The 23,253-nt window shown below is 42.9% G+C and overlaps 3 protein-coding genes across 3 annotated transcripts; 1 reads left to right on the top strand and 2 right to left on the bottom strand.

Annotated features, from left to right (window-relative positions):
• The first annotated feature begins 193 nt into the window (after positions 1-193).
• si:ch211-106h11.3 (CCN family member 1) lies at positions 194-5,700 on the top strand. The gene is made up of 5 exons (XM_053337798.1): positions 194-244; positions 2,055-2,268; positions 2,906-3,349; positions 3,846-4,024; positions 5,368-5,700. Exons 1-5 carry the CDS (start codon positions 194-196, stop codon positions 5,671-5,673), a joined length of 1,194 nt encoding a protein of 397 aa, XP_053193773.1. The 3' UTR covers positions 5,674-5,700.
• Positions 5,701-9,568: 3,868 nt separating this feature from the next.
• On the bottom strand, positions 9,569-15,069 carry ddx39ab (DEAD (Asp-Glu-Ala-Asp) box polypeptide 39Ab). Its single transcript, XM_053337797.1, has 10 exons — positions 14,976-15,069; positions 13,283-13,499; positions 12,696-12,823; positions 11,853-12,129; positions 11,501-11,619; positions 11,285-11,416; positions 11,042-11,151; positions 10,665-10,809; positions 10,123-10,270; positions 9,569-9,684 (listed from the first exon to the last, which is right to left on the bottom strand). Exons 2-10 carry the CDS (start codon positions 13,488-13,490, stop codon positions 9,668-9,670), a joined length of 1,284 nt encoding a protein of 427 aa, XP_053193772.1. The 5' UTR covers positions 13,491-13,499; positions 14,976-15,069; the 3' UTR covers positions 9,569-9,667.
• A 1,020-nt stretch (positions 15,070-16,089) lies between these two features.
• Positions 16,090-20,047, bottom strand: si:ch211-106h11.1 (volume-regulated anion channel subunit LRRC8D). Its single transcript, XM_053337792.1, has 5 exons — positions 19,697-20,047; positions 18,649-19,242; positions 18,244-18,494; positions 17,303-17,680; positions 16,090-17,206 (listed from the first exon to the last, which is right to left on the bottom strand). The coding sequence occupies exons 1-5, from the start codon at positions 20,045-20,047 to the stop codon at positions 16,090-16,092; spliced, it is 2,691 nt and encodes an 896-aa protein (XP_053193767.1).
• Positions 20,048-23,253: the final 3,206 nt, after the last annotated feature.

Here is a 23,253-nt window from a genome sequence, read left to right as displayed (position 1 = left end):
ACAAGCCTCAAACTTTGATCGATGAAAATTTACAAGTGATGGAGGACATTTGAGGATCATTGTGCGAGTCGGATTTAATCTTTGTGGATAAAACTCATTGTTGGAGGATTTATTTTTTATTTTATTTTTCTGAGATATAATTTATATATTTTTTAAAACAATTTCTCACCCTCTATGTGAACCAGCTGGCAGCATGGGGATACTGCTATTATTTGCTGTCTTGAATGTGGTGACAGTCGGTTTGGTGAGTGTATGAAGTTTCTTTTGTGTCTCATTTGACTTCATGTAAACACTGAGGAATAAAAACTCATGTGCGGCTCCAGCGGGTTGGAGCTGCTCTCGTCTATTTACATGACCAATGTAGCTCAATCTGCCATCCATCTAACTGCTGTCTGATGAAATCAACGCCAGTTTGTAACAGAGTAGCCACTGTACACTTACCTTCTGCCTTCATCACTCAATGTTACACTGTGTTATATGTGCGGAGAATCTGCCCTCGTTCTCAAAGTCGGGTTTGGGGACCACAAGCGGACCTTGAAGAGTGTTTTAAAGGGTCTGAACTAAAATGAAAATGAGGAAAATTAAGCGTAAGAGTGATCTAAACTTTCACACTCCCTATTTCTTGAGATGGAAGAAGTATTGTAGTTCTTTGCTTCAGTAAAAGTGGCAATACAGCAATATAAAACACTCAAATGTCACTTAGTATTGTTAGAAATAAGCAACAAAAGTAAAAAGTCAATGTCATACAATATTTTTTCTCATTGGATGCATTAACAACATTTTACTGTTGTAGTTTATCAAAGTGGAGCAAAGGTAAGATATTTTGATCACTGTTGGGTGGTTTAATCTGTAACAGGGCATCTTATTTTAGCATCCCATCATATGTTGTGTATGTAAAATCTAAATCTGTAAAGTAATTAAAGCTGTCAAGTAAATAAAGTGGAATAAAATGGACAATATTTCCATTTAAAATGCAGTGGAGTAGCATGAAATGGAAATACTCAGGTGAAGTAGCTCAAATCTGTGCTTAAGTACTTAAATACACCTCTGCCTATTTCTACCTCCTTATCCACAGCTTAGATATTCATTACAACTAGATAAAAAAAGATGAAACTACGATAATATACCCAGATACCCAGGTGCCCACTTGGACCAAACTTGTGTTTATCAGATTTTTTACCATGGCACTAAAGTAATATTACCCAACAGTTAAACCAATGGAGATAAAAATACTCATCAGGTCAATATGGACTGACTGCTCACTATAAATATCTCCAGGAATATTATGTGACTTTTGGTCAGGGGATGTTTTAAGTACCACACTATGCCAAAATATAATGCTAAAAATGGAAAGTTATTGTCACCGTATTGTGTAATGTCACATCCAGCCTTCATTCCCACCTGAGACCCCCAACGGCGAGTGAAACCGGAGACGGGGAATTGCTCTGTGGTTGTTTTTAATCTGTACTGGCACACAGGGACCTGGCCCGGGTTAAGAGAGTGGCAGAGTCAGGAAGGGATCCCTTTGGGTGATCTGACTGCGGACAGTTAGACTGGCAGTTCCCTCTGATCTCAATACCTGCTGGGAATTGTTGGAGTGGTTCTGATATGAGTGTGTGTGTCTGCATATGTGTGTGTCTGTGTCCGTGTGTGTGTGTGTGGGTGGAGGGGTTGAGAAACAAAAGATGTAGAAGCAGAGAGGTAGGGTTTTTTTGGGGAGGGGGGTGGAGGGGGTCAGAGAATGTCTCTTTCATCCCTACTCGGCCCGGCGAATGCCAAGCGGAAGGCGACAGAGGGTTACAGATATCCCTGTGGGGCTTGGGACAGTGCTGGGTATTCAGCGAATGTTAAAGCCACACACACTTTGAGGAATTTCTGTGATCTGTGTAACATGAGTCAAACTATTGTCCTCCTTGGTTCCAATGTGACTCCTCCTCACACGGAAACTGTACTGTGTGAAGCTGTTTTTTGTTTTTTTTTCATATTCAGGTTAACCACAGTGCACTTTAAGCACTCTGAGTCATGACTGTATTGTATGTCCCCCTCTACTGTAGGTGACTGCGGGCTGTCCAGTGGTGTGCGAGTGTCCGGCGGGTCCCCCATCATGTCCCCCGGGGGTCAGCTCAGTCCCGGATGGCTGCGGCTGCTGCAAAGTGTGCGCCGCCCAGCTCAACCAGGACTGCCACGAAGGACACCCCTGCGACCACCATAAGGGTCTGGAGTGCAACTACGGCAATGATGTCGGCCGTACCCATGGCATCTGCAGGGGTACGTATACTGTAGCGGAGGAGCGGTGGGTGAGGAGACCGGAACGACAGAGGGTGAGGGGGTGGGGGGCAGACTGGGCACAGAGTTTTAGGGGTTTAGCTCAGGGGTTGAGTGAGGGAATGTGTAACTTCAGGGTGGGGAATCGGGCTTCCGAGCCAAAAGGCCGGAGTTTCTCTTTGATAGAGGGGATTGAGGTTTGAAGCCTGTGCCACGTTTCAAAAACAGAGCACCTTCAGGAGCTGCGACTGAAACCTGGCCAAGTCCAGGATTTATATAAGTAGTCCAGTGTGTACACAAACAGCCCCATGAAACACACAAACATGCACGCACACACACAGTGGTATTTTTATATGTGTGTTTATTTGGGGGTGTTTCTATATAAAGGGGGGTATCCGGGGTGTTTGTATGGGGGAGTCCCACTGAGGAAAGGGGAAGGACATTGTAAACAAGTCCCTGCTGGTCTAAGAATAGAGCCTTGCTTCATGAATCTGAAGATAGTGTGTCTGTCTCTCTCTCTTCTTATGCATATTAAAGATGCCTTCCTGATGCTTTGATTTTCCTCTGGATGGATATTTCTTACCTCAAGTACTTTCTTTTTGGAGTACTTTAACCAACTTGTGTTCTTCTTTCCTCTCAGCGAAGGCAGAGGGCCGCTCCTGTGAATACAACGGGCGAATTTATCAAAACGGTGAGAATTTCCGGGCTGGTTGCAAGCACCAGTGCACCTGCATCGATGGAGCGGTGGGCTGCGTGCCCCTTTGCCCCAGCCATGTGCCCCTGGCTTCCCCTTCCTGTCCCGCCCCTCAGCTGGTCAAGGTGCCAGGCCAGTGCTGCCTCAGCATCGACTGCCACAAGGGAACAACCGTCGTCCCCCCGGCACACCGGCGACCCCAACCTCCAGTTTACCCGCCTTACCCCTTCATTCCGTATCCGGCCTACCCTTACCCAAAACCTTATCCGAAACCTTATCGGAAGCTGTACCCTTACAAACCCAAAAAGGAGAAGGACACCATGGGCAACGAGCTGGTGGAAGTGGGGCGCAAGTGGGACAAGCCACGTGGACACAACAAGCACCTGGCAGGTAAGAGAGGGTGCCATGGCGTCGCCTCAGAGTGCCGTCTGTTTTCCTCTACGCAGTAAAGCATCATGTTTATGTTTTAGCCATTTTAGCCCCCCCGACACACAAACGGCCCCACTGTGAGCCTTTCCCTCTGCATCTGCGCCCGTGTGTGTGCGTGTCAGCATTTATGTGAGGCTTGTTTTCCACTGGCTCCTTGCACACCAGAGGTGCTCTCCTTCTTACACACAGCTCTCACACAGCACATACCTCTGTCACCCAGCTTTCCCCTCTCTGTAATCACCCTCTCTATGCGTCAGTGTTGCCTGTTCAGTGAATGAGGCTAGTGTGCTTTGCATCTCTCTGTGCCTCTCCTTTTCCCTCTCTCTCCCACTGGCCCTTTCCCCCCCAGATTTTTTACTATTGCTAAACTCTTTCTCCGACTCGCCATGTTTTTTTGCACGACCCCGTTGTTTGCTCTTCCTCAGACTCTAATCTCTTTTTTCGTCCTCTCTCCTAGCGTGGAGGCAGGTGGGAGATCAGTGCGTGGTTCAGACTACTTCCTGGTCCCAGTGTTCTCGGAGCTGCGGGATGGGCGTTTCCTCTCGTGTTACCAATGACAATGCCAGGTGTAAGCTGATCAAGGAGACACGCCTGTGCAACATTCGGCCCTGCAGCTCCATGTCTATCCCTGTCAAGGTGAGGAATGTGTTGGTGGGGGGGGGGGCTTTTAAGATTCTCATAAAGAGGGGATAAAAGCAGTGCTTCCTCTAATGGCCCACAACCATGCAGTCCGGCTGCCGTGCTAAATGCATTCAGGAAAGGATTGCTCTCAAGGGGTCAGATTGGTATTAATATCATGGCATGTATACAGCGCCCTTCCCCAGAATCTGTCTCTCTGTGTGGCTGGGACCCATCCTGTCTATTCACGGTTCTGTTGCTGTGTGGGCAGCATCCTCAGCAGGATGACGACAAAGCTGTGGTTAGTAACCTGGGCAGAGTTCACATAAAAACATACACGTAGTGTGTAGTTTGTGGGCTGATCTCAAAGCAATATAACGCCACTTTTCAGTGTTGTGATCAAATTTGAGCAAGAATAAGTTATTTAAAATAGCTGTACTGCAAATCTAATCTAGTTGTGAGTGTTCTCTGACTTCCAGGGAACCTCAACTAATAACAAGAAGTGGCTGCATCATTTTATCTGATTTTTGTAAATGTTCAAATCAATTTATTATTAGCTTGGTAAAAATGTATTCTACGCATCCAGACCTTCACTCAAAATATATATGGCATCTATTAAATCTTTTATACTCCTAAAATAAAACAAGAAACATTCAAAAGAATCCTTTTTAATGTCTGGCTTTGACTTGACTGGCTTAATTAATATCTAAATGAAATAGTTGAAAATCCTGTCAGTTGTCCCTTAAACATAACGCAACAGAAATAAATTAACACAGGCTTAAATCCCAAAACTTTGCAGTGATGTGACAGCGAATCAAAAACTCCCCCTCGGTCTGTCTGTGGGCGTTGTGGGTTTCTCTCTCCCGCACTGAACCTGCGACACTGTGGCTGTCAGCAGCACTCAGTGGCTCTTTGCCCCGTGATTTTAAAGAGCACTCGATTCACCCACTCTGTTTCTCTCTTGCATTTCAGTACACAACACCCTCAGAAACATTCTGCCCGCCGCCATCAGCCACTCATGAGTCTGATGGGTTGTTATGCACCTGTTCCACTGTGCTCATCCAGTGTTTGCAGAGCTGTTGTGGGTGTTAATGTGCCATCAGTGTCAATCCTCAGCTATTGTTGGCATGCTCCTCTCAACTGTTGCTCTGACCTCTATTTTGTTTTTCCCCTATCTATGTACTTAACTGCATTAACTCTGTTTTTCATGTCTCAGTGCCTGAATAATGAGTTATTTCACATTGCTGTGATCCTGAAAAGCTTTCATTGGAAAGTATTGCTCTGTATTTCTGTTTTAATGTGTAGCATCAAGGCAGCCAAAGAAAAGATTTTTACTTTCTCTCGCCTTTCTCACTCCACAGAAAGGAAGGAAGTGCTCTCGTACCCATAAGGCCCCTGAGCCACACCGTCTGTCCTACGCTGGCTGCAGGAGCACTCGCCTGTACAGGCCCAACTACTGCGGTGTGTGTCGGGATGGCCGCTGCTGCTCACCCCGTCGCACGCGCACCGCCAACGTGAACTTCGCCTGCCCTGATGGAGAACGCTTCAACAGGTCCGTGATGTTCATCCAGTCCTGCAAGTGCAGTGACGAGTGCAACCACCTCAATGAGGCCGCCATGCCTCCGCAGCGATGGCTCTATGGAGACACACACAAGTTCATCGACTAGTGGTATTATCCCCCCAACCTACATTCCTTCATACACAAAAAAGACTTTTACTCCCCCCCCTAGCAGTCCCCATTATAGAATAGCTGTCCGTAGTGTATCTATGAGTAGACGCAAGCGAGGTGCACACGTCAAAACATCTTTTGTGGAAAATGATTTGGGGAGGAATGGGGAGAAGAAGAATGAATCAGTTGGGCGCATATCCAACTTGGAAAGAGCAAAGTGACCAGCCCCTGCTTTAGAGTAGATAAAAAGTTGATTCTGGCCTGGCCAGACTTCTTCAGACTGCGACAAAAAAATGTGGATTTAATCAGCCACCATGTTGCTGCCATGTACCAGATGTCCTCTGAACTCTGAGAATTTTGTTGGGGATGATGGAGGAAAAGCAGCCACAGATAAGCCAAACTGTCTGTGATTTTTCTTTTACTGAGCAACATGTCTGACCAGCTAATAGACAGCTGGTCTGATGTTTCTTTGGAGCCAGATATCAAACCTGTCTGTGCACTCTGATATCTGAGTATTAATAAACCAAATGAAGACTCATGGAGAGGACTTGACAGAAAAGACTTGGATGGTGTCAGCAGAAGATGGAGGAGCATCTCAGATGCTCTGAGCTTGTGTCTTTTTATGGTATTTATTCATTGGTATTTATTGTTGAGACAGACATGATGACACAGTGGCCTGCCACCAGGGAAGGCAGGGCTGCTATGTTTGGAGCATCAGCATGGCTGAACAGGGATCTGAAAGGGACAAAACAGCTGAGAGCTGTCAGCCATGGGAGGGAGAGGAGAACTCCTACAGATCCAGGGCTTGACCTCAGGGTCGCATCAGAGGTCACCGTGGTCAGAAAGCCATATCTAATGATGGATGATGAAGGCTACAGAAGAGGAGGTATGTACTGGAAAAAGTCAGAGTTAGACCTAATGGGTTGAGGCTTTGTACGCATTAGTGGGGAATATGTCAAAGGTTGTTTACACAGCTGGACTCATCCCCTGCGTTGCCTCCACAAGAAACTGAGACATTTAGCAAGCACCAGAAGAACAAGCCTGGGATTCTGGCGTCAAGAAGTCGACCGCCTAATTCCGTGCAAATTACAATCCTGACTCTGAGGGGCAGTGAGAGAAAATCAGCCACTCATTGCTCCGCTATAAAAATAAAATCTGAAAACTGCGTGTACTGAGGCAAACATGTAATTTGTGACTAGCGGGTGGAACCGCTCTGCTGCCCAATCCAGCCTGTAATCGAGCAGCGAACCGATGCGGCCAGCTCGCTGAAACAAAACAATAACTCATGCTTCTCCGTGTTAAAGTAGTGTCTATTTCTGAGAAATGCTGTTGAAAGCAGTGTTGCCTGTTGATGTCACTGTCAGGGACAGAGAAGAGCTTTATGGCCCTGCGGAGGACGGGGCCAAGGCTGCCAAAGGTCAACAGTAACCTGTTTCCAAGGACAGGTTTGAAAGAGGGGAAGACCCTCAAGAACTCAAGCATTGTACTTAACTGGGACGCGGGTTCATGCACCTTACAACAGCTGTCAATCATGACTTAATCTTTTATCTCATGCCAGTGTAATACAGAGGAATGGAGAAGTCATTTCAAACTCTCATCTTAACCAAATACATATTTTACACTGGTGATACTGAATTATTGAAACACCATTTTTATTATTTCAGATTTTTTTATCTGTTGTGCCATAAAATAGTGGCTTAAATGCTTTTTCAGTTTTCTGTGAAACTGTAAAAATATTTGCATTTTTCTACCATCCTTGGCTACAATAGGCTTCCTTAGTTAAGAGACTCTGCTGCCTCGAAAACCTTACAACCATGTTATAGACTATACAGGTGAAAATTGTGTTTGATAAAATGTCTGCCATGTTGCCATTGCTCTTTGGCTATGTAGATGCTGTGGTTTTGGTACTGTATGTCTAGTTTTTGTTAAAAGGACACTATAGAGCAGCTATGTACAGATGCATCGTTAACTTCTTTTGTAGTTGTATCTGCTGTATAAGGGCCAATCCTTTTACTGAGTTATACTGAAGTAGTCCATGTATAGTTTAGCACTGAACGAGGCAGGGTTCAGATCCTTTTGTGAGCAGTGAGTGCCAATTCGAAAGCATGATGATTGTATGTTTAAAAGTGTACATTAACATCATCTGTAATAATTAAGTCATGCTTTTTAAACAGTATATTAAAAAAAAAAAAAAGAGTAATTCACAAAGACATTAAAACCAATTTAACATGTTTTTCTCAACTACTTCTCTTAAAACTGGTTGGCTGACACATTTGATTTTGGATGAGTTTGTCATCTTACTTTTTTTTTTTTTAATAAAGACATTTTCACTCCTACGCTTTGTGTTGAGCGCTTACCGAAGTGATTATTTTCCTATCATGTTGAGAAATGACTCAATGTTTAGTTTCAATTGTTACACTCAACAGTTGGGTCCACAGCCATGTTAGCAACTCTGGAACTGTGCTTGTGCGCAGCAATGCTTTGAACTAAATTTAGTCAGCATGCTAACATGCTGATTATCAGGTGTAAGGTTTCCCATTGTCAACATGTTAGCTCAGTGTGTTAACATGCTAATATTTGCTGATAAGTACTAAACAAAATACAGCTGAGGTTGAGGTCACAGTTCTGCCGGTATTTGGGTATTAAGTATTATATATATATATATATATATATATATATAAAATATAAAGTATTGGACAAATTAAAATATAACAATTATGGTGTTAAATCAGGCGTGTCAAACATACAGCCCACGGACCAGAACCGGCCCACCAAGGACTCTAATTTGGCCAACTGAAGAACTTGGCAAAGAGTGAAGATTGCATTAAAATAGTTCCAGTTTATCAATAAAACACACTGCTATTCTCACTTGTTTTACTCAACATCCAGTCGAGGTTTCTGAATGTCCCATGGACATCAAGCTTGAATTAACTGACTTGCAGTGAATCAGATCTTAAGGACAATTGGGCTTAGATATTTTTATTAATGTACCCTCAGATGGTTTATTAGAGTACAATTATGACATATTATAGATATTGTTTATGGGCTACTATGCAATGGACTTACTGGTCCAGCCTACTCAATAACAAATTGAGCTGTATGAGGCCCCTGAACTATGAGTTTGACACCTGTTAGATTAAAGTCAGGGGATCGAACACACACACACGTCTCACTGTACATATAACATTTCATTGCAGTTCATCCAATGGCTGGCAACTTGAAGTGTAATATAAGTGACCTTTGGCACATCCATACAAGGTTTTTGTGTATGTAACAGACAAACATACAATTAATATCATGTTTTTGTGTAGTTATTTTACTTCCAAAAAACAAGATAACAGATACATATTAAGCAATTATTTTATACAGTGTGCTGATGACATGTATCAAAACTTGCAAATTCACTACTAGGACTCCACTTGGTGATGATGTTTATTGGAGGCATTCAATTGGATATTCAAACAAAGAGCTGCCATGTGATCTAAAATTGTTTCTTTATGTAAATATCACTACATGACTACTTGATTACTTTTTTAAAAGATCAACTCTTCTGCAGTGGAGGGGGTGGGGGACAAGAAACACAAAAACGTCCTATACAAAAAACTAGTTCGAACATTTAAAAAAAGGCTAAAATCGCTTTTACGTGTTCCTCAGAACTACTTCTCTGAATGTTTCCCTGAAGCTCTGCTGGAGACTGAAATCAATGAAAATGGGGTCAAGACAATTAGCCTCACAAGAGATCACAATAGTGAAATGGCATTTTATAAAAAGTTTTAATTTCATTGAGCAAAAAAACAAACAAAAACAAAACACAGTAAAAGACAAATTAAAAATCAATCATAACCCCCCGTCCCCAAAAAAAGACAATAAAAATAAATGTTTGGTGAACAAAAGGGAACGAGCAGAGCTTTCAAATTAACAGTGAAGTACGTCTATTTCCAACTACAAGACACAAGATCCATGGAAAGGAGACTTCTGCTTGGCTGGAGGACTCATCTGGACTGCTCGACTAAAGGGGGACAGAGGAGGAGAAAGAGACATGAGTCCATGTAGAAGATCACGATGAGCAACAGCTGAGCATACCAACTTATCACCAGCAGGTTAAACATGTAAGGGCAGTTTCCATTTGACGATAGCCACGCAGTTACATAGCGGCACCAACTGTTGTCTCAAGTTGCCAAACTGACTTTATGGGTTTATTACACCAGCTGATTATCTTGTGGGGTAATCCAACGCTGGTGAGATCTCACTGGCTTAAAAACGGCCCAGCAAAACACACAACAACAATTAAGGTGATAGTATGTTGTTTGGATAATAAAGTGCCTTTTAAATCCGTTTAATCCACAAATTACAATCATACCGATGGGTCAGCCCCATCAGGCTCACTTTAATAAGATCGTCAAGCATCGTTGGATGTCAGCGGGCGTGTGGAAATGGAAAGACTTACTGTAAGAGGAGATGTCAATCTCATCTGGCAGCTCGGCCACGTTGACCTCAAAGCGGTCCTGCACGTCGTTCAGAATCTTGGCGTCGGTCTCGTCAGACACAAAGGTTATAGCCAGGCCTTTGGTCCCAAACCTACCAGCACGGGCAACCTAACAAGTGTGGAGAAGAGATGAGTGAGTGAAATCTCTAAACACATGTACTGACAATTGATACAGTGCTACACAACCTTCTTTAAACTAATATGCCTTTTCCATATCTTAACATTGTAACTGCAGGAAAAGAACAGGTAATAACATTAATGATGCACTCTGCTGTATTCCAAGTGTCTCAATAAGTCAGGACAGTTTGACCGTGAGCCAGCACACACACACGAAGCTGCTAAATGGAATGCAGCCATCATTAACACCTGTGCCGTGTTTTTCTAATGTGACATGTCAAAATGTCTTCTGCGTAAAAGGCATGTTTCCAAGAACGACCGTATCATAAAATAGGAAAAAACGGGAGCGGTCGGTCATCTATACCGCCTCCTCTGAAGTTTCTCACCCTGTGCAAATAGGTGTCAGAATCTTCTGGCATGTCGTAGTTGAAGACGATGTTGACTCGCTCGATGTCCATCCCTCGGCCAAAGAGGTTGGTTGCCACCAAGATCCGCCTTTGGAAGTCCTTGAATTGCTGATAGCGAGACAGTCTGGGGGAGAGAGTGGGGGGGAAAGAGTAAGAAGGGGCAGGAGGGAGCAGATTATCAACACAGCTGCTGTAGGCATTACTGAACTGCATCCCCCTTTGAAGGCAATGATGTGTTGAGTTAACAGATGAGGCCTCCAGCTCCATAAACATACTTTGGAGCTCCATACAGCATATCTTATGAGAGTAGGTATGCGAGAGAAGGGCGTGTGTGTGTATGTCTGCCTGGGGCTTACCTCTCCTCCTGAGCCATTCCCCTGTGGATGGCGATGGCAGGGAAATTTTGTTCCACCAGGAGCTGGGACAGAGCGATGCAGCGCTGGACTGACTTGACAAAGATCACCACCTAGAGGCGAAGCAAAGGCATTAAAACACAGCTGCAGAGGCTACGTGGGCCATCAACCTAAAAGCTCTTCTGAAAGGATTGCAAATTTCAAATTACAGCTTTAGCGCTTCATGAAAGTGCACCGTCAGCATACCTGGTTGAACTCCAACACGTCAAGCAGGTCAAACAGCTTGCGGTTCTTCTCGCTGTCCTTCAGCTTGCAGTAGTACTGTTGCAGGCCGTGCAGTGTAAGTTTGGTCTCGTCGTCCACAAATACTTCCATGGGCTGCACAGAGGAGGACAGAGGGTTAGTGGGGCGGTTTCTAAGAACTTCTACAAGTAATGAAACAACATTTAATTGGTCACTTACGTCCTGCATGAATTTGCGGCAGACTGGTCGGATCTCTTTACTCAACGTTGCGCTGAACATCATGACCTGCTTCTCGTGGGGTGTGATCCTGAAGATGTCCTGTACGTCACGTCTCATGTCTGAACATATGAGAAGAGGTCAGAGACAGAAGAGATCAGCACAAAATAATCTTCCTATTATCTTTAAAGAATTGAAAACACCACATTTTTTAAAGAACTACAAACATGAGTCAATTAATCAGTCCTATTTTGTTGCAGATGTGCAAATAGAAATTATTGATAGATTCATTTTATATGTTGTTTGGAGGATGGGAACTGTCATCAAATACATCAAAGTAGACAAAATAACACACCTAACTGCTCCAACATCTTGTCACACTCATCCAGGACAAAATGCTTGACGTTCTTCAGAGTAAGGGTCTTGTTCCGGATGAGGGCCAGGATGCGGCCTGGCGTCCCGACGACGATGTGAGGGCAGTTCTTCTTCAGGACCTCTTCATCCTTCTTGATGGCCAGGCCACCGAAGAACACCGCCGCTTTTACTGTGGGCATGTACTTGGAGAAACGCTCGTACTCTTTGCTGATCTGGAAGGCCAGCTCTCGCGTGTGGCACATGACTAGTACAGACACCTGCAGAACAGACGGAGGCAGTGTAGAGTCAGACACTTTACATTTAGAACAACTGAATGCATAGTTTGAAAGAGCTAGAACACTACATGTTGATCAAACTGTCTCATGCTGCAGGTTTTAAACAATTCACTGAAATGTAAACATCTATTCTCTGATGATTATTATAATTACAGAGGCTATTAAACTGTAGCCTGCACTTATTTAAACCTCAAAAAGTTTGTGTACCTCTACATAAATAGTGTTGAGTAGTTTATAATTAGTTTTAATTATTTGAATTTACAGCAATTACGACATGAGTACTATTTGTGATGCCCACTCACATTTCATCAGTTTATGAGATGCTTTTACTAAAACAGTTTCAAACTTTTTTCAATGCTTTCAAACACTAGCATTAGCATTAGCAACTAGAATGAAAAAAAAAAGAGAGATTTACTTCCCTTAACTTAGCCTTAACCTGTCCTCGAATGTAAGCCAAAGACCAGACAGCTCAAATCTGTTGTTTATTTTCTTACAGTGCTTACTCAGTTCAGTGTCTAGACCTTTGTGTGTTGCGTTTATGTACTAACCTGTCCATCAACAGGTTCAATCTGTTGCAGCGTGGCCAGCACAAACACAGCTGTCTTGCCCATACCAGACTTGGCTTGGCAAAGGATGTCCATGCCCAGGATAGCTTGTGGGATGCACTCGTGCTGGACTGCATAACAAATAAGAACAAAAACAACACAAAAATTCAAGCAATTGCATTCATGCTATTGGCAGTAGGGCAATTATTTAGAGCTATTGGGCAGAGTATGTGGCAATGAGGCTAGCAGCAACAGCAACACTATTAATGTGTCTCACTGCAGTGCTTGCGTTTTCCAAAGTAAGTCAAAATATATATTTATAACCGTTTCCTTAACTCAATCAATGCATGCTTAAAAAAAAAATTAAAAAACAGATGGAACAAGTAGAAAGTTCTGTATCCAGTTAAAGACTATGCATATTAAGACCTTCAAACTGCTACAAGTGATACAAAGTGCCCAAGTTGGCTGGTAAGTTGTGTAAAAGACGGACACAGTATTTATTTACAATCAACCCAATTTATCCAGAAATTGCTCTATCAATACACAACACACATACGGCTACCCAGTGAGTAAAACCAAACGGCTCTCACCTTCAGACGGATGCTCAAAACCACAGTCAATGATGGCACGGAGCAGCTCTGGTTTGAGCAGAAAGTCTCTGAAGCCGGAGCTGTGGATGGAAACGTAGGAACCCTTCACCTCCTTCTTGCCGGCGGGGGCGGCGCTCTCAGGAGCTACCTGAGGCTCCTCGTCTTCCTCGTAGTCGAGCAGCTCGTTGTCAACATCATTCTCTGCCATTGTGTCTGTCTAGAAGAGAGGAGACACAAAAGTTGGGTTATTCATTGGGTTCTGTGGCAGGAATTCCCTCCTTACAGAGTTCAAACTGCTCATTTGGACTTTTATTTTATTGTTTATTAACTTGTCCATCACATCTGTTGTATTTCAGATTCACATTTTGAGTATACAGTGCTGCTATCATATGTACATACTAGAGCCTGGTTGATATTATCGGCTGATCTTGACCTGTCACATCATAAAAAAAAATAAATAAATTGTATCTGTGAATACGCTGACCAATATGTGCCAAAAAAATTTAAAGTTGTATAATCAACATTTTATGTATACTTAGTCATTTTTCTTAATTCAAGTTTAATATATTTTTGTTCCATGTGTTTTTTTCAAATTCATAACTAATTATACTAACTAAAGTGTTCCCAATGAAGTTTACCGTTTCAGTGCCCTGTAAAATATCAAGGCCTACATTACATATACGTATACGTTTCTGTATATATTCATTAACAGCAATACATTAATATCAGAATATTTTTGCTCCCCAACATCACTATCGGCCTCCTAAAAAGGTAGTATCGGCTGGGCCCTGGTTTATTCAGGCATCAATGTATATTAAATGCGTTGGTTGTATCGTTTTAATTTCCTAATGATATCTATCGGTTTAGTGACTTTAGTCTATATGTACATGCATTGGAGGCCTTGAACCAAGCCCACCTTTTGTCGCCACTCTTTGTGCCAGATCTCACCACACGTCTTGGATATATTTAAATATAATTTTAGTGCAAAAGCGGGAAGGTGTACGTGTTATCTCAATATGAATTCGCCTTCATAGAAGTGGTGTTACTAGTGCTAACGTAAAGCAAAGTTCGTGCAATCACACAACCCCATTATAAACTGTGAGGCCAATGGGGAAAAAAGACCGGCGAATTTAGCCTAAGGAGATGGCGGACATTTTAATTTAATTCAAACTAGAAGTCAGAGCACTGTAAACAATAAATATCACATCACAATAAACATATGGTACTTGTGCTCGGAGCTTAGCCGGCACTGTCGTATATACTAATCAGGTTAGCTTCAGAGCCGTTTACTACATTGGAAAGCCATTGTGTTGCATAACCATTGCTAACGTGGCAAGCTAACACGCTATTCCACTAACTAAGCAGCCAAATTATACGAATGCTACAAGCAGATTACAAATTCACAGTTAAAGAGAATAGTTTAAGAATGCAGGAAATCACAAAGATACTCACTTAAGAGTATTATGAGGGATTTGTTGAGTTTGTTTGTTGCTATCGACGTTTATGCTAGGCTATAAAATGCTAGCTAACTCAATAGCCCCCTCTTAAGCAAACAATGAAGGATGCTAGCTCATTCAATATCAGCTACTTTATACCTCTGGCACAATAAATATCAATTACAGCTTCCTAGACGTAAGTTCAAGTTTGAAAAGCCCTCTCAATCCTAAAACTAAAATTGATATTGCATTCTTACCGTTTCGGTGTTAGCTACGAGTCCAACAGATCAACACCGCATGGAGAGGCCTCAGTTGGTTTACGAGGAGCTGGAAATCCCGCCTCCGTTGAAATGCGCTCACGTCATTGGTGGATTTGGAGAACTACCGGTAGAAGAAAGCCAGTGATTGGACAAGAGCGATGCCGCAGTCCACCGCAGTTGAAGCGGGATACATCGGCCCAAGATTCTTTGTATGGAAGCTCATGAAGGCCAAGATAAAAATAAACGGATGTAAATAAAGGCGCATATGAAATAATGACCAGATGAGTGATTTTTTTTGCCAAGAAAAAAATAAAATACTTGGAGACACTGTCCCTTTGAATTGAAAGTTGAGATGGACAGGCCTTTCTTTCTTCTTCTTCATTAAAAAAAAATTGTTCTACATTCCATAACTTTACTTATTAAATCTGGGACCCATCCTGTGACTACATGGGCAAAGACTGATTTCCAGGCTAAGGAATGTAACCTGTGAAAAGAGCTTGGACATGAAGAAAACAATGTGTATGTTACTGGCAAGGGTACCTAACTATTCATGTGTTTAGAGACAACTGTGACAACAAGAATGACAAAAAGCTACTTACTTCTCTTGCTTTAAGTAATTATTTTATTAGTGTTGTTTTTATTTTATGCATTGTTTCTTCCTCGATTTAATAAATCGATTAATTTTCTTCTTCAGCCCTGCATGAAATATCACCTTTATGTATATTTACAATACAAACATTGCAGTAAACAGAATTGTAGCCCCATACTTATCATTTAACGTGTATTACAAATCATTTATACTCAATGTCATTGCAAAGTTTATGCAGCACATGGTTTTGTACATTCATACTTATAGACATGTCATTGGTCAACATTAATTTATATATTGTTAGAAAAAATATGTGCAGTATGTTTCTTATGTGCTCTAAAATATAAATTGTTGTTAAAGAGTCACATTAAACAGCCACAAAATAAAAGTACATTCTTAAAGAATGGCCAAAAGCATAATTCCCATTAAAAAAATAGAAAAATATATCAGTATGCAAAGAGGCCTTACTAAAAGAATACTATTAGTGTTAGGATGCCATTAGCAGCTAGATAGTCATTAGTCTTATATCTGTGATTCCAGAGCAGAGGAGAAGCTCCATTGTGTGGGGGAGAAGTACGGGAAACTGTCTGAGTCTGGCCGGGAATGCCCCTCTGAGTGGGAAGGGGGGCAAGTATGGCTCAGAAAGTCCCTAACATGGGGAGGCAAAGACAGTAACAGCCAGTCTTCCACCAGAAGACCATCTCCGTTCAGGCCTGAGCAGCAGCCCAATTCAGCAGGCAGTTCCTCCAGACTGTTACTGCGCAGGTCCAACTTGCACAGCTCACTTAAAGCTGCAATCCCCCTTGGTAATGAACTTAGAGAGTTGCGAGCCACATTTAGTATGCGCAGCTCTGAACAGCTACTGAAGAGTTCAGGGGGCAGCCTCTCTAGCCTGTTTCCACTGAGGTCCAGCTCTGTAAGCAGCTGCAGTGCCCTTACCTCTGCAGGCAGCTCCTCTAGCAGGTTGCCAGCCAGCAGGAGCCTACGAAGGCGGCGAAGGGTGAAGAGCGCTGGGGTTAGGTTCTGGATCTGGTTGTTGGACAGGTCTAGCAGCTCTAGGCCTCGAAGCACACCCACACTGGCTGGCAGTGCCAGAACACGATTATAAGCAAGTCTGAGGCAAGAGAGACGTCGCAGATGAGCCAAACTGAGAAGTTCCTCCAGAGTTCTCAAGTTATTATGCTGCAGGTCGAGTGTCCGCAGGTTGGTCAGAGCCAGGAGGGCAGAGGGCAATCGCTCTAGCTGGCAGTCTTGCAGCTGCAGCTCTGTCAGGTCAAACATCCGCTTCAGGCCGGTCATTACAAGCAGCCTGGTGCCTTCATTGTAGATCTCCAGCCTCACCAAGCTGCCGGCCACCTCACACAGCTCCCCAGGGATCCGCTGTAACATGCCTCGAATCACCAGCACACGGAGGTGACGTAATTGGCGGAGGCTCCCCAGTGTCCAGCTGCGGCCCACCCCGCCTTCACTGCTCAGACGACCAGAGAGATGGAGCTCATGCAGGTTGCGAAGGGAGAGGACCCAGCTAGGGATCTCTGACGCCTGCGTAAAAGTGAGGTGGAGGACTTCCAGACGTTCTTGGAGGACTCCAAGTGCACTGGGATCCACAGCTGCTGTACAGTGGTACAGATGGAGCTCCCTGTTGTAGAAATAACCAATTAAACGACATAATTAATAAATGAATGGTCATTGTTTAAAATGTATAAAGGCCTGGCTTCACCACTGTACGACTCACCTGAGTGAGGTCATGTTGGATACCTGCCCCGTAAAGCTGGCATCTGTGATGAGCTCAAGTTTGAGGACCTGTAGCTGGCTGAGGGTGAAGAGGGCTGGAGGAAGGTGCGGCAGGGCCACCAGCTGCAGTCTAGAGCAGCCTTTTGCATCCACACTAGTCATAGCACGCAGCCTCTCCTCCCCCCAGCGCCTCTCTAAACTTTCCTCCAGCAGCCTGCTCTCACTGACAGGGGACAAAAAAACGGACAGGCGCTGGGCCAACAAAGGGTCATACTGGTCTAACATATGTAAAAGAAAAGCCAGGTCATTTCTCAGGTCAGGCACATCTCTCAGGGAGCACAACTCCTTCAGGGAGTGGAAGGAATACTGCCGCAGAGAGCTAAAGAGGGTGCAGGAAAAAAAAGAATAGAATGAGAAATATATGACACAGAATATACTGCTGCCCAAAACACAGCATTACACTCTAATCCTATTACAAGACCTCTGGCATGCTCAACCTCATGGTATTACGGCCCTTAAAACAATAACAGTCTGTGTAGTCAAGTTCTTAACTAATTAGTAATCAACCTTTTTATATTTAGACTAGTTTATCTTGGTTAAAACAATGTGAAAAATTACACACCCATAAGCCTGTTGAACCTTGTAACACTTGCATATGCGCATTCCCCTTCTCTTACTGTACATTTTGCTTGTCTTGCTAATGCTTAACGTCACAAGTTTCAAGTGTGAAACTCAATGTCAGGGAGTTGAAACTTATTTGATAGAAATAATCCATAGAACATAATGTTTTTGTTATGTTATGGATATGGAGAAGTATGTAGTATGGACTGGAAACCAAACAAAGGAAAACAAATTATAACTGTAATATAAGGTGTACAATATAAGGCCAGTATTCACTCTCTATTTAGCTCTCCACTAAGTCCACTAAAAATGAGTCCTGACCTGTGTAAAATCCAACTGAGGGTGTAAAAGTTCAGCAGGCCATACAGCCCCAGTAAGGCCAAGTAGGTCACCAGCAGTTTGTGTAGAAGGGAGGAGAGCACATGGATGCACTCAAAGGTAGTGTAGCCCACCAGGGCCTGCTCCTCAGGGTAACAGGTGTGGGTGAAGGAGAAGGAGCTGAGAAGAGGGATGGTGTAACTCACGATCAGTGTAAGCATCAGCAGTTTGAATATCGTCTGAGCCAAGTAGACCTGCATGAAGATGAAATGCATGACAGAAGGTATGACGAATATAATGACAACAGTTGATCAAGCCTCATCAAACATTAAATTGTAATGTAAGATTGAACCACACTGCTGTATTGGTTTGTATACAGTATATATTTTAGGCAAGAGGATCTCTAACCTTATAGATGACATCTGAGCTTTCACAGTGGGATCGAAATTTCCTGACCCTTTCGAAAAGTGCCCTGGCCTGTTCCCCATCACTTTTATCCAGACTGATTCCCTGCCTGGGACTGTCAACCATGAGCGAGGGCTTGGAAGGAGAAGGGAAGTGTACCCTGGAGCCGAGGGATATAGATGACACGGTGGAGTTACAGGAGTTTGTGGAAGGGCATGGGGAGGGAGGGGCGGCAGTAGATGCACTATTTGACCTCTTCAAAAGTGGGCTGTCCGTGCCTGAGTCTACGCTTGAACGTCTTGTGCGGGTCACTGGTGGTGAAGATGAATTTGAAGACTGAGGAGGTTGAGGTAGTTGCCTCTCCTCAATCACTTCCTTCTCTTGGATGTTCTCTTGCTGGGCAGCATGGGACAGGGCCTGAGATGTCCAGGGTGACTCGCTGCACTTTGCCAAGATGGCTAGGAAGTGCTCTATGCGGGCAGAGGTGTGGGGGAAGTGGAGCCAGAAGGAGCCACTGGCTAACAGCACTAGAGACTGCAGCAAGGCTATGTAGGGAAAGAAGCGGGAGCACAAAGGCAAAGCCTCATGGTAGCACACCTAGATAGAGACAGAGGGACAGACACTTAAACCTGCAATCACATATTTTTTGCCCACTTGGAGGCTTTGGAGTAAGTTGTAGGCTAAACTTAATGTCATGTTCCTGGCTACCTGACAAATGTAAGCCCAATATTGGTCTTCACCAACTCCTGAGAAAAATATCTGGCTTTTTAGATGTTAAATGCTTCACTATGTTCAATAGTTAGTTTCTTACTGTCTTCCAAAACCAAAGCTAACTATGAGAGCCATGGTAGTGAAACAAAACAGAAAAGTTGCAGGCTGTAAAACCAAAACAATAAACTGAAAGTCTATATAAAGCCCCATAGAGATGAGGGACACTACAGAATCGGGTGGGTTAACACAAGGTGATTTAAGAGACTTGACAGACAATATTCTTTATTGATTTCACCTGTTTTGTTGTATTATTTTCAGGAAAGTTAAGCTATTACAGTACCTGGCTAATGTAAACATACTGCTGGTAAACCAGGTGAGTGCGTCGACCCCGAGCTGTAGAATGAAGATTTGGGCTGCTGTTGCGTGGAATGTGCGTTGGTGGCTTTGGAGACGGAGTCAGTGCCACATCGCTGCTAGTTGAAGACCTGTGATGACTAGTATTTACAGTGACAAGAGGATCTGAGGGAATGCACACCACTCGGTCCCTGGACAGTTGCTCAGTACAGGCCAGAACAGATGCCATCAGCATCAGGACCACCAAGTAGTCCATGAAGACCTCCCACCATGGCTTCAACACTTTAGACCTGCTCTGATGCTGGTTCAGAGGCGCCAGCTCCGACAAGGAAAACATGGCGACCTCTGGGTCCTACAAGGATGGCTGTAAAAGTAATTGTGAGATAGCGAAGGAAGGTTTAGGCTAGGCACATAAACTCATGTTGTGACAGTATAACAAAAGTTTGGTAGATGTAGTATCACAATTACAATTTAAATATTATGAGGTCTCCCCTTTACTAACATATGTCAAAATATACCTTTACTAACATATGTCAAAATATGTGACCTATGGAGTTACTCATTTTAAAAAGACATTTAATAATATCCTGATCAGGTCACAGAATAAGAGGTACTCTGTCGGTTTTAATGGAAATACATCAAAGAATATAATTTAAAATCTTAACATTACAAGATGAAATTTGGTTTTAATGTCAAAGTCATTTTTGGCCTTTAAAGATCTTTTCATCAATGGTTACATGTTACGAGTAAACCAATTCAGAATAGTACAAACACCACCTGGCAAAACATCCACTAGCATGTATTTAGTCTATTTCTTGGGAATAGAATATGTTCAGAACTTAACAATTAATGTACTTTTTACAGCCAACAATTTACTTTCACCTACCTGAGTAAATAAGTTGTTTTCTTGCCTTTCTCTCTTTCTTTTCTGATCAGCTCACAGCCGCCTTAAAGAAACTTAATTCCGGTGCTGTCCGGTTCTGCCGTGAAAAACTCTTGAAACTTACAACAAACTCCTCCTCGGCTGGCCAACACACAGCTTTTCAACGGTTGCCATGGCAGCAGAGGATGTGTGGTTGAAAAATCTAATTCAGCATTGGAAACCCGTTCATGACCCACAGGGGGCATGCCTGTACCCTTTAACTCCTTCAGAACTGATTTACTCTGAGCACAGTATCAGAGGGAATCACAATAAAAAGGTATTGTCAAAAGTAGAGTACTTATTCATCAAGAATGATCCTTTTCAGAATTTCAATGTTGCAGCTGCTTTAAATGAAGATGATTTGACCATCTTTGTGGGGTAGTTTAATCTGTAACATGGCATGCTTTTTTACAAGATGATCATAGGTTAATCACAGCGTCTCTGGTTCGAATCCGGCCAGGGACCTATGCTGTAGGTCATTCCACTCACTCTCTCTCTGTTTCCTGTCGGCCTCTTTGCCAGTTACTATATAAATAAAGGCAAAAAAAGCTAAAATAAATCTTTTTTAAAAAAGGAGTTTAAAATCAATTTTAATTTTAAACCAACATTAACAGACCCTGCTGAAAAATTACAACAACAACAATATCCAGCAGGGGCTGCTGAAGTTACTGTACTGTGACTTACACAGCAGCTCTCATTGCAGGCCTACACTGTTATAGATTGTTATAGAATGTTTGTTATAGATTGATGTTCACTTCTAGGTTTGTTTCCTACTACTGTACTGACTCTGATGGCTGAGGAAAGTTCCTGTGTGAGTGTGTGTGTCTGTGTCTGTGTGTGCACAGGGGACGGTCATATATAACTCAACGTGTTGTTTCTTTGTATTTGTGCCAAGAAGAATCTGGAGCAAAGATGCAACTGACACTGAACCACAATGTGATCTACTCTGCACAGCTGGTTCACTGTGTGTACTATACTGTATGTATAAGTGTGAAAATGAGCTTCTCTGTATGTGTTGCGATTGAGTGGGTTGGGGAGTGACAAACGGTACATGTGAGTGAGATTCTCATTTACTGATGCCACAGAGAAAAATCTCCATTTAAAGTGTGAAGGTGTAATTGATGGACGCCTACAGAGCCATGTTCAACACCTGATAAACAGCGTAAGAAACAGTGCAGTGTCGCAGTGACAGGGTGACTGTATTCAGTTCTGTTGTGAAGCAATTGAAACAACCTCACAACAGAGGCAGTTGACTTGTGCCTCTGAATCTGAATCTTCACATGGCTTCCAGGTATAGAGATTAGACCAATAAAAAGCCAGAGTTTTAAAAGAGGACACTGAGATAGCTTGTCTGATTCTCAATGGAAGGTTATACCATAGTTGTGGAGCCCTGATGGCAAATGCCATACTAGCCTCTATCTCAAACTGTGCCCTGGGGACCGAGAGCAACAGCTGGTCTGCAGATCTGAGAGTGCGTGTAGGGGCGTAAGGGGTGAGAAGGTCAATAAAGTAAGATGGGCCAAGACTGCTCAGTGATTTAAAAACAACAACATTTAAAAATCAATTCTGAACACAACTGGTAACCAGTGCAGTGAGATGAGAATTGGGAAAACATTCTCATTAGCATCTTAGCTATGGTATTTTGTACAAGTTGGAGGGGGTTGATGGATTTCCCAGGCAGTCCAGCAAATAATGAGTTACAGTAATCTAGATGGCTGGAGAGAACAGCATGAATGACAATTTGTGCATCACTGAATGAATAAAATGATCTAATCTTGACATTATTCCTAATTTGATAACTGATTTGGTGATATAGTGCTAAAATGTTTGTACAAATCTTTCAGGCCTCATGCATTGCAAATCTTGTGTACTAACTAAAGACTGGTTTACGTAATCCCTGTGTACTGTTTGTCCAAGTACCTTCATGTCCAAGAATATTTATTGTAGAGAAGTTCCTCCATTGATGTCCAGCAAATTTGAAGCTTCTTCGTCTCTCCATTGATACCTGTCATTGTTGTTTCTCTCCTCCATGAGTATTTTAACAGGGTTATGGGGTGCTGACACTGGGTGATGACGGCAGGCAATATGTGCAGAGAAGTGAGATGTTATAAAAACCACATGTATTTTATTCTGGTCTGGCCATTCTAACAGCAGTCAGATAAGAATCAGGTCTTGGACCACATATGCAAAAAGTATATCGTGGTATGAACCTGATATGAAAAAATCAGATTTGGTTTCTTCTTAATCCAGAAAAAAATTAATTTGTGCCACTTTAGCATGTAATGTAAATGTTTCCTTAGAGACAGGGGACGAATTGGTTGTTGAAAAATGTTATTACATTACTTACATGCTAATATGTATGTTGAAAATTAAGCTATGCTGCAGCTATGGCCATGAAAATACAAAAACTATTATGCAAGACTATTAACTGACAATCTGGTAGGGAATGGAATGGGACAGAGTTATGTATTTGGGAAGTAATTGTGAACAGGTATGCAGGTATGTGTGGAGGTCAAGTGGTGCTGATAGGGAGGACTACATTCCAGGACAAGAAGCCCATGATACAGGAAAGGGAAACATGATAATATTCAAAATTAAGTTCGACCTTTGGAAAGAGCAAA

The sequence above is a fragment of the Scomber japonicus genome, chromosome 18, assembly GCF_027409825.1.
Source record: "Scomber japonicus isolate fScoJap1 chromosome 18, fScoJap1.pri, whole genome shotgun sequence".
In the NCBI taxonomy this organism is placed as follows: domain Eukaryota; kingdom Metazoa; phylum Chordata; class Actinopteri; order Scombriformes; family Scombridae; genus Scomber; species Scomber japonicus.
Note: the sequence above shows the minus strand (reverse complement) of the source record. Positions and strands in the feature narration are given on the sequence as shown.

Excerpts from the sequence above, each read along its gene's own strand:
- ddx39ab (XM_053337797.1), bottom strand. The coding sequence starts at position 13,490 with ATGGCAGAGAATGATGTTGACAACGAGCTGCTCGACTACGAGGAAGAC. Across the intron at positions 12,130-12,695 it reads TTGAACCTGTTGATGGACAG|GTGTCTGTACTAGTCATGTG; the intron begins GTTAGTACATAA and ends TCTGTTCTGCAG. Across the intron at positions 10,271-10,664 it reads CTGACACCTATTTGCACAGG|GTTGCCCGTGCTGGTAGGTT; the intron begins GTGAGAAACTTC and ends CACACTTGTTAG.
- si:ch211-106h11.3 (XM_053337798.1), top strand. The coding sequence starts at position 194 with ATGGGGATACTGCTATTATTTGCTGTCTTGAATGTGGTGACAGTCGGT. Across the intron at positions 245-2,054 it reads ATGTGGTGACAGTCGGTTTG|GTGACTGCGGGCTGTCCAGT; the intron begins GTGAGTGTATGA and ends CCTCTACTGTAG. Across the intron at positions 3,350-3,845 it reads ACACAACAAGCACCTGGCAG|CGTGGAGGCAGGTGGGAGAT; the intron begins GTAAGAGAGGGT and ends CCTCTCTCCTAG.
- si:ch211-106h11.1 (XM_053337792.1), bottom strand. The coding sequence starts at position 20,047 with ATGTTTTCCTTGTCGGAGCTGGCGCCTCTGAACCAGCATCAGAGCAGG. Across the intron at positions 18,495-18,648 it reads GCTCAGATGTCATCTATAAG|GTCTACTTGGCTCAGACGAT; the intron begins GTTAGAGATCCT and ends ATCTTCATGCAG. Across the intron at positions 17,207-17,302 it reads TCCAACATGACCTCACTCAG|GGAGCTCCATCTGTACCACT; the intron begins GTGAGTCGTACA and ends TTTCTACAACAG.